The 12,631-nt window shown below is 37.2% G+C and overlaps 3 protein-coding genes across 4 annotated transcripts in view; 1 reads left to right on the forward strand and 2 right to left on the reverse strand.

Annotated features, from left to right (window-relative positions):
* Positions 1 to 7,124, reverse strand: part of IL31RA (interleukin 31 receptor A) — a 78,142-nt gene extending 71,018 nt beyond the window's left edge. Inside the window, exon 1 of one of the 2 annotated variants that reach the window (XM_057495133.1) lies at positions 6,558 to 7,124. The gene's annotated coding sequence lies outside the window, so the exon portion shown is untranslated. The remainder of the gene's footprint in view (positions 1 to 6,557) is intronic. The other variant, XM_057495134.1, reaches the window with a different exon arrangement.
* Positions 1 to 12,631, forward strand: part of LOC118919885 (60S ribosomal protein L37a-like) — a 64,890-nt gene that overhangs the window by 22,212 nt on the left and 30,047 nt on the right. The window lies entirely within an intron of this gene.
* The window catches only part of DDX4 (DEAD-box helicase 4), a 100,843-nt gene continuing 98,895 nt past the window's right edge, over positions 10,684 to 12,631 (reverse strand). The window contains exons 21-23 of the mRNA XM_057495138.1: positions 11,849 to 12,119; positions 11,587 to 11,697; positions 10,684 to 10,892 (exon numbers count right to left, since the gene is read on the reverse strand). Coding sequence (XP_057351121.1) covers positions 10,815 to 10,892; positions 11,587 to 11,697; positions 11,849 to 12,119 — 460 coding nt within the window. The 3' untranslated portion in view covers positions 10,684 to 10,814. The remainder of the gene's footprint in view (positions 10,893 to 11,586; positions 11,698 to 11,848; positions 12,120 to 12,631) is intronic.

The following is a 12,631-nucleotide window of genomic DNA, read 5'->3' on the forward strand; positions in this document are numbered from 1 at the left end:
AAGGCCTTGGTAGTGCTCATGACCCTGGGACCCTAGCACGATTCTGAGTTTGTGTGCTGGAGTGAGGGTAATCCCCAATAATGACTGAGACAAAGTTCCTGCTATTCCATTATGATAGGGACTGCCAGATTCAAAATGAATTTTGTTAAGTTGTGATAGTACATCCAGGAGTAATAGAAGTCATACCCACACCTTTGTTACAAAGTGTCTATCCTTCATGTGATAGTTTACCTTTCGTTATTCATGTTCTGTGTAAGCCTCTCTTAAATGTGGGTTGGAACTAGTATCTCACTTCTAATTAATAGAATTAATAGCAAAAGTGATGGGATGTCCTGAGATCAGGTTTTTAAATTTTAACTTGACTTTCTCTTTCTCTTGCTCTCGCGCTAGCTTGCCCTGATGAAGCCAGTGGTCATGCTGTAAACTATGATATGTATGGAAAGGCACATGTGGCAAAGGGCAGCCTTTAATCAACAGGGCATGAGGAACTGAGGCCTGAAGTCCAACGACCTGAGAGGAACTAAATCTTGCCAACCACCACTTGAGTGAGCTTTCAAGCAGATCTTTAACCCAGACAAGTCCTGAGACAACTACATCCCAACCAATGCTTTGCAGCTTTGTGAGAGACCCAGGACCAGAGGACCCAGCTAATCCACTCCCAGATTCTTAACCCAAGTGAGTGGTAAGATAATGTTGTTTTATGCTTTTGGTTTTGGGTTAACTTATTATGCAGCAATTGACAACTCAAAGATTTCCCCAAAGAAAACAGAAAAGAGAAGGAATTAAAACACATCTATTTACATATGATATTTTTATCTAAATTAAGTCTAGTCAGTGGTTCTTGTGCTTAAGCAAGTATGCATATCAGAATAACCCACGGCTAAGGAGAGTGTCAGAAGGGAGAAATGTATGGAAAAAGTGGGGCAACAACTAACTAGGAAGACAAAGTCCATTTTGTTCCAACGAGTTTCCAATCCCTGAGCCTCTGGTTCAGTCCATGGCAGGTGAGGCTGTCAGGGTCACTGTCCCAGGGCTTGGTCTCCTTATAACAAAAGGGCTCTGGCTCACCACACTGTTTATGTGGTCCTTCAGGATCCTTTGGTTTCTTGCTCCTATATACTATTTGGATTTTGTTTCCAAGTTGCACTGAAGACAATGACAGTGAAGAGGGACACCATGGTGTTATCATCAGAGTCTTATACCCAGTCCTTGATCAGAGACAGGTTTAGCAGTCAGATTTTGGAAAATGGCTCCAGCTGGATCCTGCAAAAGCTCATAGAACATTCCAAGGTTTAATTCATTTGTTCATTTGTTCTGCCCTAGCAGAGCTTATGAAACAGTTCATGGCAGTCCTGACACAGAGTACAGTGAATGTCCCTTTCATATTATGTGTAGTCTCTTCACAACTTGCAGCTAATCAGACCCATGAGCTAGTAGCCAAGTGGGTAAAGTTTCATTTTCATTCCTATCACATTTCCCAAAACTACAAAGCAAAATTTCAAGTCATTTTCAGAAGGGGCTGGCATAGTTAGAGGTTCTAACAATCTCTAGCATAATAAACATCAGTGAGGAAAAGAAAAAGAGGATATTAGATTTGGTTAGGTATTTTTAGACTATATTGACCTTTACAGGAGAAAGGCCTTTGGTCAAGAAACCAGAAAATAACACTTCTTCTCAGGTGGCTGAGAAACAATTTAGTCATGGAAAGCTCTCATAATTAAATATGGGGTAACAACCATTAAAGAACAATTAGACATTGGCCTCTGCTTCAGGACGTCCCATTATATTTCCTTCTGATTGCAGATACTATACCTCAATCTATCTCATCAGAACATATCAGAAAAGTCTAAAACAGTGATGCCAAAGACATAAACTGCCAAATTTAAGATCTGATGTAGGCAGATAGGGTAAGTAGGATGATACAGAAAGGATAGTGTATCTCATCAAACCCAAGATTTCTTTATACTGGTACTTTCTTGATTTTACCCAAAAGTGTCAATGGAAGCTTTCACACACTTAGATCAAAACCGTTACCTGGCTGACATCAATGATAAAATTCATCCTGATTTCAAAGATACTAAAATGAGGGGAAATGTCCATCTTAGAATAGATGACAATACTTTCAGGTCTTGAGAACAGAAGTGATTTTGTACCTGAGGTGTCCAGCTTCTGCCCAATAAACCTGTGTAACTTCTCAGGCCTAAACATAGGCAACTTCATAGGCTTTACCTGCCAGGCAGCAAAGGACACAGCTGCCCTCCCCAGATCAGATTTTGTGCACTGCAAGTTGTTGCAGACAAGGACTCAGGCCCCCCTGGCTGGCCATGCTCTTAACACTATCTGCATTCCTAGCTCAGGCATCTCCATCTGGAGGTCTCTGTATGAGGAAAAACTGGTAGACAATCTTCTTCACTCTGACTCAGTACTTTTTCACTCCTAGTCCTCCCATCTTTCTCCTCCCAGCTGCCAGGTCCATAAATCTGCAGGCGCCTTTTGTTTGTGGCTCCCTCAACCGTGAGACAATCCCCATCCCCCAGTCTGTGCTGATCCATTTGACCTTCAATCAGTGGGCCATTCCACAGGCAGAGGTAGAATGGGAGCATCTTTCTCTGGTTTAGGCTCTAGTTTATACAACAGAAGGTTAAGTGATTAAAGACTCGACTGTCACGTTCACTTTGGCTTGTTTAATCCAGTACTCCATCATCTGGTGGCTCAACTCAATCTCTCCAGCTCAGCTGAGCTTCTGCCAATACTCAAGTCAAGCAAAATGCAGTAAGCAACTTGAACACAAAGCAAGGGAACAGAAGTTCTTAGGAAGATTTTTCCATATTGTTTTTGTTTTCTGTGTACTTAAGCAAATGTTGAGCAATCATATTTATTAAACAGAGCTGGATTGGCTAGACATGACAAAACTCATTAGTCAATGGGAGACAATTCACAACACTGTAGATGTAAATTTGGATGACTAAATTTGGTTCCTATGAAAAGAAATTCAAGGAAGGGAGGAAACACCATGAATTATAGTAATCACGGAAGCTTTTGTGAAAGAAGTGCAACTGGAGTAGTACAATTTGGGTAATGGGTGGAAAAGACATGTGGATGTTAGAGTGTAAGACTGCCATTCTCAAAGAATATAAAAAGTCCTTTGTCCACACTGAGGAACATTTTGCAAGTTACATTTTCTTGCAAATTAGATGTATATGCCCCTAAGAAACAAAATAGTTTCCTCTGCAGAATGACATAGAATGGGATAATTATTTTTCAGAATTTCAACCTTAACTCTTTTGAGTACATTAATTTTCCCTTATATTCTCCAAATCCAAACCAATGGATTACAGAAATATTTTAAATATTTCTTGAATATTTTCCATCAGAGTTGAATATTTTCCACCATAGTTGATAATGGCAGTTAATACTCAACTTGACCAGAGTTGCCAGCTATTGGACTGGAAAGAGGCATCCTCCAAAAAGGTACAGCCATCCTCTAAATAGCTGCACACTGAAGACTTATTAGGAATAATTAAGTTTGGGAAGTAAAACGTTTAAGAATAAAAATTTAGCTTTGTAATCCTGACTTCTTTCCAGCTGTTCAATTAAATTAGCTCACTTAAGCCTCACTTGCAACTCCACCTGCTTTAAAATAGGAGAAGAGCTTTCACCAAAACATTTTAAGGCATAACAGAATGGTTTTATTACATTATTATCTGTGCTGCTGTGGTTATGCCTACAGCATAGTCAGGCTGCAGAAAGCAGAGAAGGGGAAGGTGTCTTATTTAAGATCCTTTTAGCAGTTCATGCAGATTCCTTGCTCTTTGAAGCAGATCAAGAAGTTGTCCTGACTCAGTTTACTTCAGAAGCCCGCTGACTGTCCTGAGAACATACCACTTCATCAGTATTGGCAGAGACTACTAGCTGATTCCCAGCTTCCTGGGCACACAGATGAGGCTACATTTCCCATTCTCCCTTTCAGTTAGATGTGACCAAGTTCTTAACAGTGGAATGTGAGAAGAGATGTAAGTCATTTCCTTGCCTGATGCATAAAAATCTCCCATATAACGACTTCCTTCCCTGTCCCCACTTTTTCCTTCTCTGGTTTGATAAAGAAAAACATAAAGACCCTGGAAGCCATGTATCAAAGACTGCAGAGCTATATGATAAAAGTCTGGAGTCCTAAATAACTATTTAAGAGGTTCCCTACTTACCAGGAACACCCCTCTTTTGAAAGGTGAGCAAAAAACATACTTCTGTCTTGTTAAGTCACTGAAATGTTGGGGGTTGTAACAGCAGCCAGTGTCACCCTAATACATATAATTAGTAACCCAAAGTCTAAGGGTAAACCATTTTCAGAACTCTTGGTCACCACTGAGTAGCAGCATAGCATCTCATTCCTTGATTCCACTTTTCTCCACTCCATTTTACCACTCCCAGGTGTACTGTTTGCAAGAATGTAATGGGCAGACATGTAAACAGGTGAAGAAAGAAAGAAATACCCAATGGGCCTATGAAAAGGTGCTCAACATCACTAATCACTAGGTAAATATAAATTAAAACTACAGTAAATGGCTAGAATTAAAAATACTGGCAATATCAAGTAATGGTGAGGACATAGAGCAAATGGAACACTCTTACACTGCTGTTAGCTGTACCAGTGGTACAACAATTCTGGAAGAACTCTTTGGCTGTTTCTAATAAAGTTAAACATATACCTACCCTATGATCCAGCAATTCCACTCCTAGGAACATACCTAAGAGAATTGAGAGCTTTATGGTCACCAAAATGTAGAAGTATAGTCACAGAAACTTTATTCATAATATTTAAAAAAACTGGAAACAACTCAAATGCCCATTAACAAGGAATTGGAAAAACAATTTGTAATATATTCACATTAACAGAACACTGCATAATAAAAAAGAAACAAACTACTGATATACACAACATGGATGAATCTCACAGATACTATGTTGAACAAAAGTCAGACACAAAAGAGGGCATATGCTATGATTCCACTTATATGAAGGTCAAGAACAGGGATATCTAAATATGGTGATAAAAATTAGAACAGTGTTACCTCTGGGCAAGGGAGACTATCAAAGAGAGGCAAGAGGGTGACGGAAATGTTACATATCTTCATTTGGGTGATGGTTGTAAGAAGTGTACATGGACATATGAATTTTATTATATGTAAATTTTATTTCAAAATAAAAAATTAAAAAGTTAACTTGTCCTGTAAGAGGTTGAGCTAGGATTCAAACTTAGGTCAGTTTGAGTCTTCACTACAGCAGGGTTCATTATCCTAATGAATTACATATACAGATGAGAAAACAAGAAGGCTCTGTTATTATCTCATTTAAGTATGTAATTAAAATCACTCTCTTTACATACTTCATTTATAATATCCACACTATGATAAAATTGTACCTATTTTGGTACCAAAACCTTCTATATTCTACTACAAATGCTGGTATTAACTTTGTGGCACTATAACAACAGTAATTCTGTTTATAGGATTGAAATAAATCATTAGAATCACACTTTCCACCATCCCAGATGACTGATAACATAATAAGATAGTTCTGCTGAAGAACAAACATGTTAAGATGGAACTGTCAGAACTTGCATTGCATTTAACTGGCAGGAACACGTAAGCTGAATAACATGTGTGGATTATCTTGAATAAATCTCCGGTGGTGGAACATCCTAAAATTGATAGACAACTGATAGTCGAGGTATATAGTAAGATGCCAAAATCGTCAATTAACAAGCATCACTCTTGCCCATGTGATACTTATGAGACCTAGTCACTGCAGTTGCAAATATGATCTCTATCTTGTTTCTCAACTATCTAACATTGATAAAGCAACTAATGCAACCCTAGAATAAGACTTGAACATTCAAAATACAAGTGGACCAGCATTCAGCTGTTACCCTGCATTCTTCCAAAAGGCTGCCTCTCTTCAGAAATACTTTAACTGCATGCACTGGGATGGAGATGAACGTGGAGAAAAGTCCAGTACTGTCTTCCTTTTATATATGAGCAAAATATATGTATTGAGACCTAAAGCATATCATTGATAGTGCTAGGCACCACACAAGTCCAAATAAAGCCAATGTTAAGGCCACTCCACATTCAGTGTATTATGATGGGTCATGCCCATCTTGTTATACAGGGGCTTCTTCTCTCTACGTAAAAGTTTTTAAATATTTTGAAGTGTTTTGATTTCTGTTGAGAATGGAATTCCCTACAGGGTAACTCCTCTCCCAAAACTGAGATGAAAATTAAAATAGACATATACAAAACTTTGGGATAATTAATAAGTTCATATATTCAGAGGGGAGGAAAAGTTGGGCTTTTTTCCTAAATGGAGAAAAAGAATCCCACTTACACGTGAAACACTAAATCTAGAAAACACTGAAACAGACTAAAAAGTCTTTCAAGGAATTCTCGCGTGCAACATCCTCCACAGAAATGTAAATTCCAATGCCCTTCGACATTTGGGTGGTCATCCTATAAATCACAGCAAAACAATTAATCAATCACTCAAAGAATGAAGTTTACCTGAATCGTCAGCTCCCAAACTCGGAGAGAAGTACCGTCTGCTCACTTGAATTTCCAACGTCCGCAGCATCTCGGTTGTCCACCCGTCCGTCCTTCCTGACATGGAATTCCTCACTGGCACCACCAGATCTGTCTCTAGAGCGGGAGTCTTTATCTGAGGTTCCCGGGCCCTTTGGGTGGGTCAATGAAGGATTTTACAGAGGTGGATAAATCCCGAGATTGCATGAAGAACTTGGGTCTCTCAGTGCTAGCGCACCGCGCGCCCGGGGCGCTTTGCCTATCTCCCGTTCGCCCTGGCGGAAGGCTCCCCGCCCCGCCGTCCCAGCCCTCACTAGCTGTCCTTTACCGGCCACGAGCGAGCGCTGCCAGGTCGCGGAGAGAGGAAGGACCACCGCGTCAGAGCCGCCTCCGCGAGTCCGAACGCAGGCGGAAGCCGCTTCCCAGCACCCGCAGCTCCACTGGGGCCCCAGCCGCGCGCAGCTGCCTGTCTGCCGAGGCGCGGTTCTCTCCCAGCTGATCAAAAGTAAAAGACGCCTTTCCTCACCGCCAGCGCCTCTGGGCAAAATGTGAGTCCATTGTGGACAACCTCTTACAAAGAGGTACTAGGTACGCAGCTGGGCGTGGGGCGTAATGGGGGCACCTAAAGCAGCTTCTGCCCACCGCAGCATCCTGAATGCTGACAAGAGGCTGAAGTTTTAATGGGGCCTTCAGAAGATGCCTTCAAGATTACATGGGTACCCCATTTTCAACATATTTAAAAATCTATGAAGGCATACAAGCCAAGCAAAATGAAAAGCTGTCTTTTCCCAGATGAGGGGATCAATAGAAAGAGAACTCTACAAACTGCTCAAGTGTAAAGCTAAGGTAAGGTGGAGGGGGTGAATTTCTGACCACTGCTGCTACCCTACATAGAAATGTTAAAATCAATGTGTAACAATTAAATCAAAAAAACCATTACTACTGTACTCTAACCAAGACTGTAGGGACACATGGAGTAGGCAGGTCATCTACCCTATGTGAAATCAGGACCACTTCTCACCTTCATTCACTTCTACATCACTAGACCCAAACCCTCACATGTCTAGCTGATGCTTGACAGTCCACATTTTGAGCTTCATACTTTGGCTTGGGCCAGACCCATTAAAACGCCAAGGATTCAAGGGAAGAAAAGCTAAGCTTTATTACATACTGAATCTCAACCTATACATGCCTTCTCCTGACAACAGTTCTTGATGAACACTTGAGAGAGGAAAAGGCACCAGACAGGGGCTGTGGGGAGGGTACAAAAATGGGACAGATGGCTGAATTTTACTAAAGCTAGCATTCAATATACAAACAACTTGAAAGCAGACTCAGGAAGGCTTAAGATTTCTGATGCTAAGCAGCAGGAAAACAAATGCTTAATGTAAAAAATGATTCCTTAGGTGAAATTCCAGGGATTAAAAAGCAGAAATTTCACTATTAAGCAACATTTGGAAAAAAAAGAAAATAAGATAGCTCTTGGAAACAAAAAACTGCTTAAAAAATCAAACAATGAAAGACAGTAAAAATCCCTCCAGAACATAACAAGCAAAAAGATGAAAAACATGAGACATGAGATATGGAATTCTGCAGTTCTAGCATCTATTACAAGTTCCATAAAAAAAGAACAGAGAAAACTTGGAAAAAATTACCAAAGAAATAATATATAACACCTCCAGGACCAGAAAAGGATGATCTGCAAAACACACCAAGTACTAGCCTGAATTAAAAGGCCCACTCAATTTTTCAGAACACCAATATCTTTTGAGATCATGCTTCCAGAGAATACTAACTTTGAATCTAGAAATGTAATAATATGGTGAAAGGGCATGTTTATTCTTCCAGAAAAAAAAAGAAAGAAAGAAAAGAAAACTATAGGGTGAACAAATGGTTAAAAGAATATGATCCAAGTTTAAAGCAAATTGGTATACAGAATAGTTTTGATCGATTTTCATTTGACCCCAACATACATAATTCTCCCTGGAAACAAAGAGGTCATAAAATTGGAAAAACAGTAAAGGCAATCAGAATGTGTTAATTGGCCCATTTAGCAAGCAATATTTACATAATGTAAACCCTACTATTGATTATCAATTTTAGAATTGATATAACCAGGGAAGCTTTATGAAATAGAATGAAAATGTTAACTTTGTATAGAAGTTGCAATATAACCAGGGAGACTTTATAAAATAGAATGAAAATGTTAACTTTGCAGAAGTTGCAATATGAAAATCAGTAACAGAAGGAAGGAGAAAGGTGCCTTTATCATCTCACAAAACATACTTCCAACTAGATTACTTAGTTACCGAGCAACTAAGAGTGAGGTGAATTAAATCCTTACCTACAGTACATAAAGTCAAAAGAAGTCTAAACTTGGTGAGACAAAAATAAAATACGTGATGGCAGCCAACAGAAACAGTTAAAGGCAGTTGAGTGTGGAATGTTCAATAGAAATCATATGTGTATCTCTTACTTTGATGATTTTACAAATCATTCATATCTATACCTAGAAATGAGGTAAGTGAACATAGGGACATTTATGGTTGGCTTGTAATGATAGGATTATGTATTATTACCTTTCCCTTTTTACATTTGATTCAGTAATGCTATTATGATAATTTGACAAATCAAATTCAAAAATACTTTAAGAGCAATCAGGCCAGCTATAACCAAGCTGCTCTGAGGATATGAAGAAAAACAAAAAAAAGACAGAAATGTCCAATGGAGGAGCATATACACAAACACCTTCATTCAGTCTTTCCCAAAAATGAGTTTATGGAGATCAAGTTAAATATTTCCCATATTTTTATTAGCTGAACTTCCCTTTTTGAATTGTCTGTCTGTTCTTTAAGCATTCACCGATTGCTATCCTACAAATACACATATAAAGAACTACACACTGATAGTCCATTGTAGTGACAGTGGTATTATTCCTCATCTGCTATTCACTTTTGATAAAAGCAACTAAATTCTTTTGTGATCAAATTTGTTCATCTCCTTCATGATTTCTGATCTTTGAGTTTAAAGTCAACTTAACATCAGATTTCAAAGGCTTAATATTTAATGTTTTTTATAGTTTTAAATTTTTATAATTCACACAGAATTTTGAATATAGCATGGGGTAGGTTATCTAACTAATCCTAACAACATCTTTTCATATGTGATGTTTCATTTATTAAGCAAATTCCTATAATAAGATATATGTTGGGGACATGTTGCTTTGGATTTTTTTTAAGTGAACACTGACATATATATAACACTGATCATTTTTTGTCTCCCCAATATTTACACCTCACTTGTTTTATGTCTTAGTGTTTTGGTTCATTCATTTACTGACTTAAGAACTTCTCACATTCTAATAAATATGTTAAGTTGAAGATATGTAATGGTAAATGAAAAACAGATTCTTCATTAATCTTAAAATATGAAATAATTATGGCAAAAGTGAGCAGCATTGTTTATTGATAAGTCTGAGTTTAAAGAATGATCTTCATTATTTAATATATGTATTAATGCACATTATACCATAATATTTATGTTTAGACTTTTTGTTCACTTCATTGGTCTCCCAACTCAACAAAATTTAAAATAATGAACTATGATACGTAACAAAGAATAATTAAAAGTGCTACTGGAAAACTTAAGGGGAAAAATGTTTCATCCTTTATTTTCAAGGAAAGTCTACATATTATAAAAACAAACATTTGTTGTATCATTGAGTACAGAGCTCACATAGCAAACATTTAACCATTTTTATCACATATCAGATGATCTAGATTCAAAATCACCTTAACAGGCTTATGTCTTTCACTGCTTCATGAAAATCATGTTACCATATTTTAGTGACACACTCTAAGGTTTCCTTTTAAGTAAAAATGATACCTAATAATTTTTAACCATGCTATTGCTTGTAATAGGATCCATAAACACTATACTAAGACTTAGCATTTAGACATGAAACATGTCTAAAACCTCTGAAGAATACACTAGAAATAAGCAAGACATCTATAATGCTTTAACCTTTCCAGGTAACACCATTTATATCAGTAACTGCAACACTGTAACTTTCAGCATTTCACATAACTAGTCAGGATATATCTTTTTTTAAGGGTGGGAGTAAGAACAGGACAAGAGATACAAGTGTCAGGTTTCACATTTCTGTTAAAAGCTCAAAAATCAAAACTACTGTCTTCTCTGCATCAAAACTGCACCACAAACTTGAAGGCTGTTTCAGCTTTAATCCCATGACTCATCATCTACTGGATCGGGAGCTTGTAAAGAAGAAAACCCTGTTGTGTAGAAAGTGCTCTTGCCCTGGTAATTCTTAAAAAAAAGGAAGAAAGAAACATTTAATTTTATGACATCTCTAAAATTACAATGCCCAGAGAGCAGGGACTCAAGCTTTCTACCGTGTCTTCCCCAAATATATATACATATATGTAAAACATTCTTCTCACTAAATTCAATCCATCTGAAAAAAGGCCCATATAACCTTGGAGGTCTGAACTGTGCACAAAATATTTCAAGAAAAAACTTTTTTAATCCAATAGTTTTGACAAGTAAAAAAACTTAAAAGCTCTACACTTCAGTGATTAAGCATAAATATTCAATGATTAATATGCCCGTTATTTCTGTATAAAAGTGGTGATGCCTATAAACTGACACATAAGAAAAGATCTGTAATTCATTATCTCAAGTCTTTTATCTTAATTAATAATGTAGTCAGAATTCCAAAACTAAAGAATTCCTACAGTAAGATCCCAAATCAGAATTTTAAATGCCAGCAAACCTAGGAAAAGAAGATATTTGAGCATAAATTTCAAAGTTAATTCCTCACCTTTAAGACCAAAAATATATAGTACACAGAATTTTAGAAATACTAAAGTAATCTTCTAGGTCTGAAAATAATGACTTAAATTATTGGATGTTTAGTTACTTCATATTATTAAGTACAACATTCACAAAGAGAAACTGTAAGCCAAGTTCTGAATTTTTCCCCTCAACTAACCTTTCTAGTATCAACTGATGCAAACACATTTCCTCTTGTACTACCACTGGAGCCAGGAACATGTGTACTAAAGGCAATTTCTTCCAACCATGCAGGAACATCCTGTTGAGCCTTAAAAAAAAAAATTAACTTCATATACCACATGCTTAATAAAATCTCAAAGATTGAACAGTTTTCTTTTCCTGAATATATGTATATATAAAATGTCTACTTTTAATGATAAGGAACACCATCACTTCAGTTTAAAAAATTTGGAACTTACATCTGACAATACTTTCACCAGAGGCTGTGCTAAATGGTTATCTGATTCAGGATCAAAAAAGGAAATAGCTCTGCCAATATTTCCACAACGACCAGTACGTCCAATTCGATGAACATATTCATCAATGGTAGAAGGAAGATCAAAATTGATAACATGCTGAACATTTTCAATATCCAGTCCTCTGGCTGCTACTGAGGTAGCAACAAGAACTGGGCACCTTCCACAGCGAAAATCCCCTAGAGCCTGCTCTCTTTCTCGCTGCTCCCGGTCACTAGAAAGAAAAGAAACCATGCATATGGACAGCAATTGAAAAAATTATTAAAGAGAACCATTAAAGTTCACATTAATTTCTTTTTAATAATAGTAAGAACAGCATCACTTCATATTAATGTCTATCTCTTATATGTCAGGTATTATACTAATTCCTTTCAAGCCATTTTATTTAATTCTCAGAACAATACTCTGAGAGTGGATTAATTATCTCCATACAGGTAATACAGAGAGCCAAAATGCAAACTAATATATGACAAACATCAAAGCTTATCTATTAATAATCTCTTTCTAGTCTTAACAAAAAAATACATGCTTCATGATTAGAATGCTTCACAAATAGAGGGTTTTTTTTTTTAAGTTTTAATCTCAAACTTCTACCTGTTCACTGATTATCTTAGATCCATTAGTAAAGTGTCAATAAAGTTGTGTTAATATGACATTTTTAAGCATGCCAATACAAAAATGTCAGGAAACAGAAAGATAAGATTGAGCAAAGGAAAAATTTAGATG

Source organism: Manis pentadactyla, chromosome 2 (genome assembly GCF_030020395.1).
Source record: "Manis pentadactyla isolate mManPen7 chromosome 2, mManPen7.hap1, whole genome shotgun sequence".
Lineage (NCBI taxonomy): Eukaryota > Metazoa > Chordata > Mammalia > Pholidota > Manidae > Manis > Manis pentadactyla.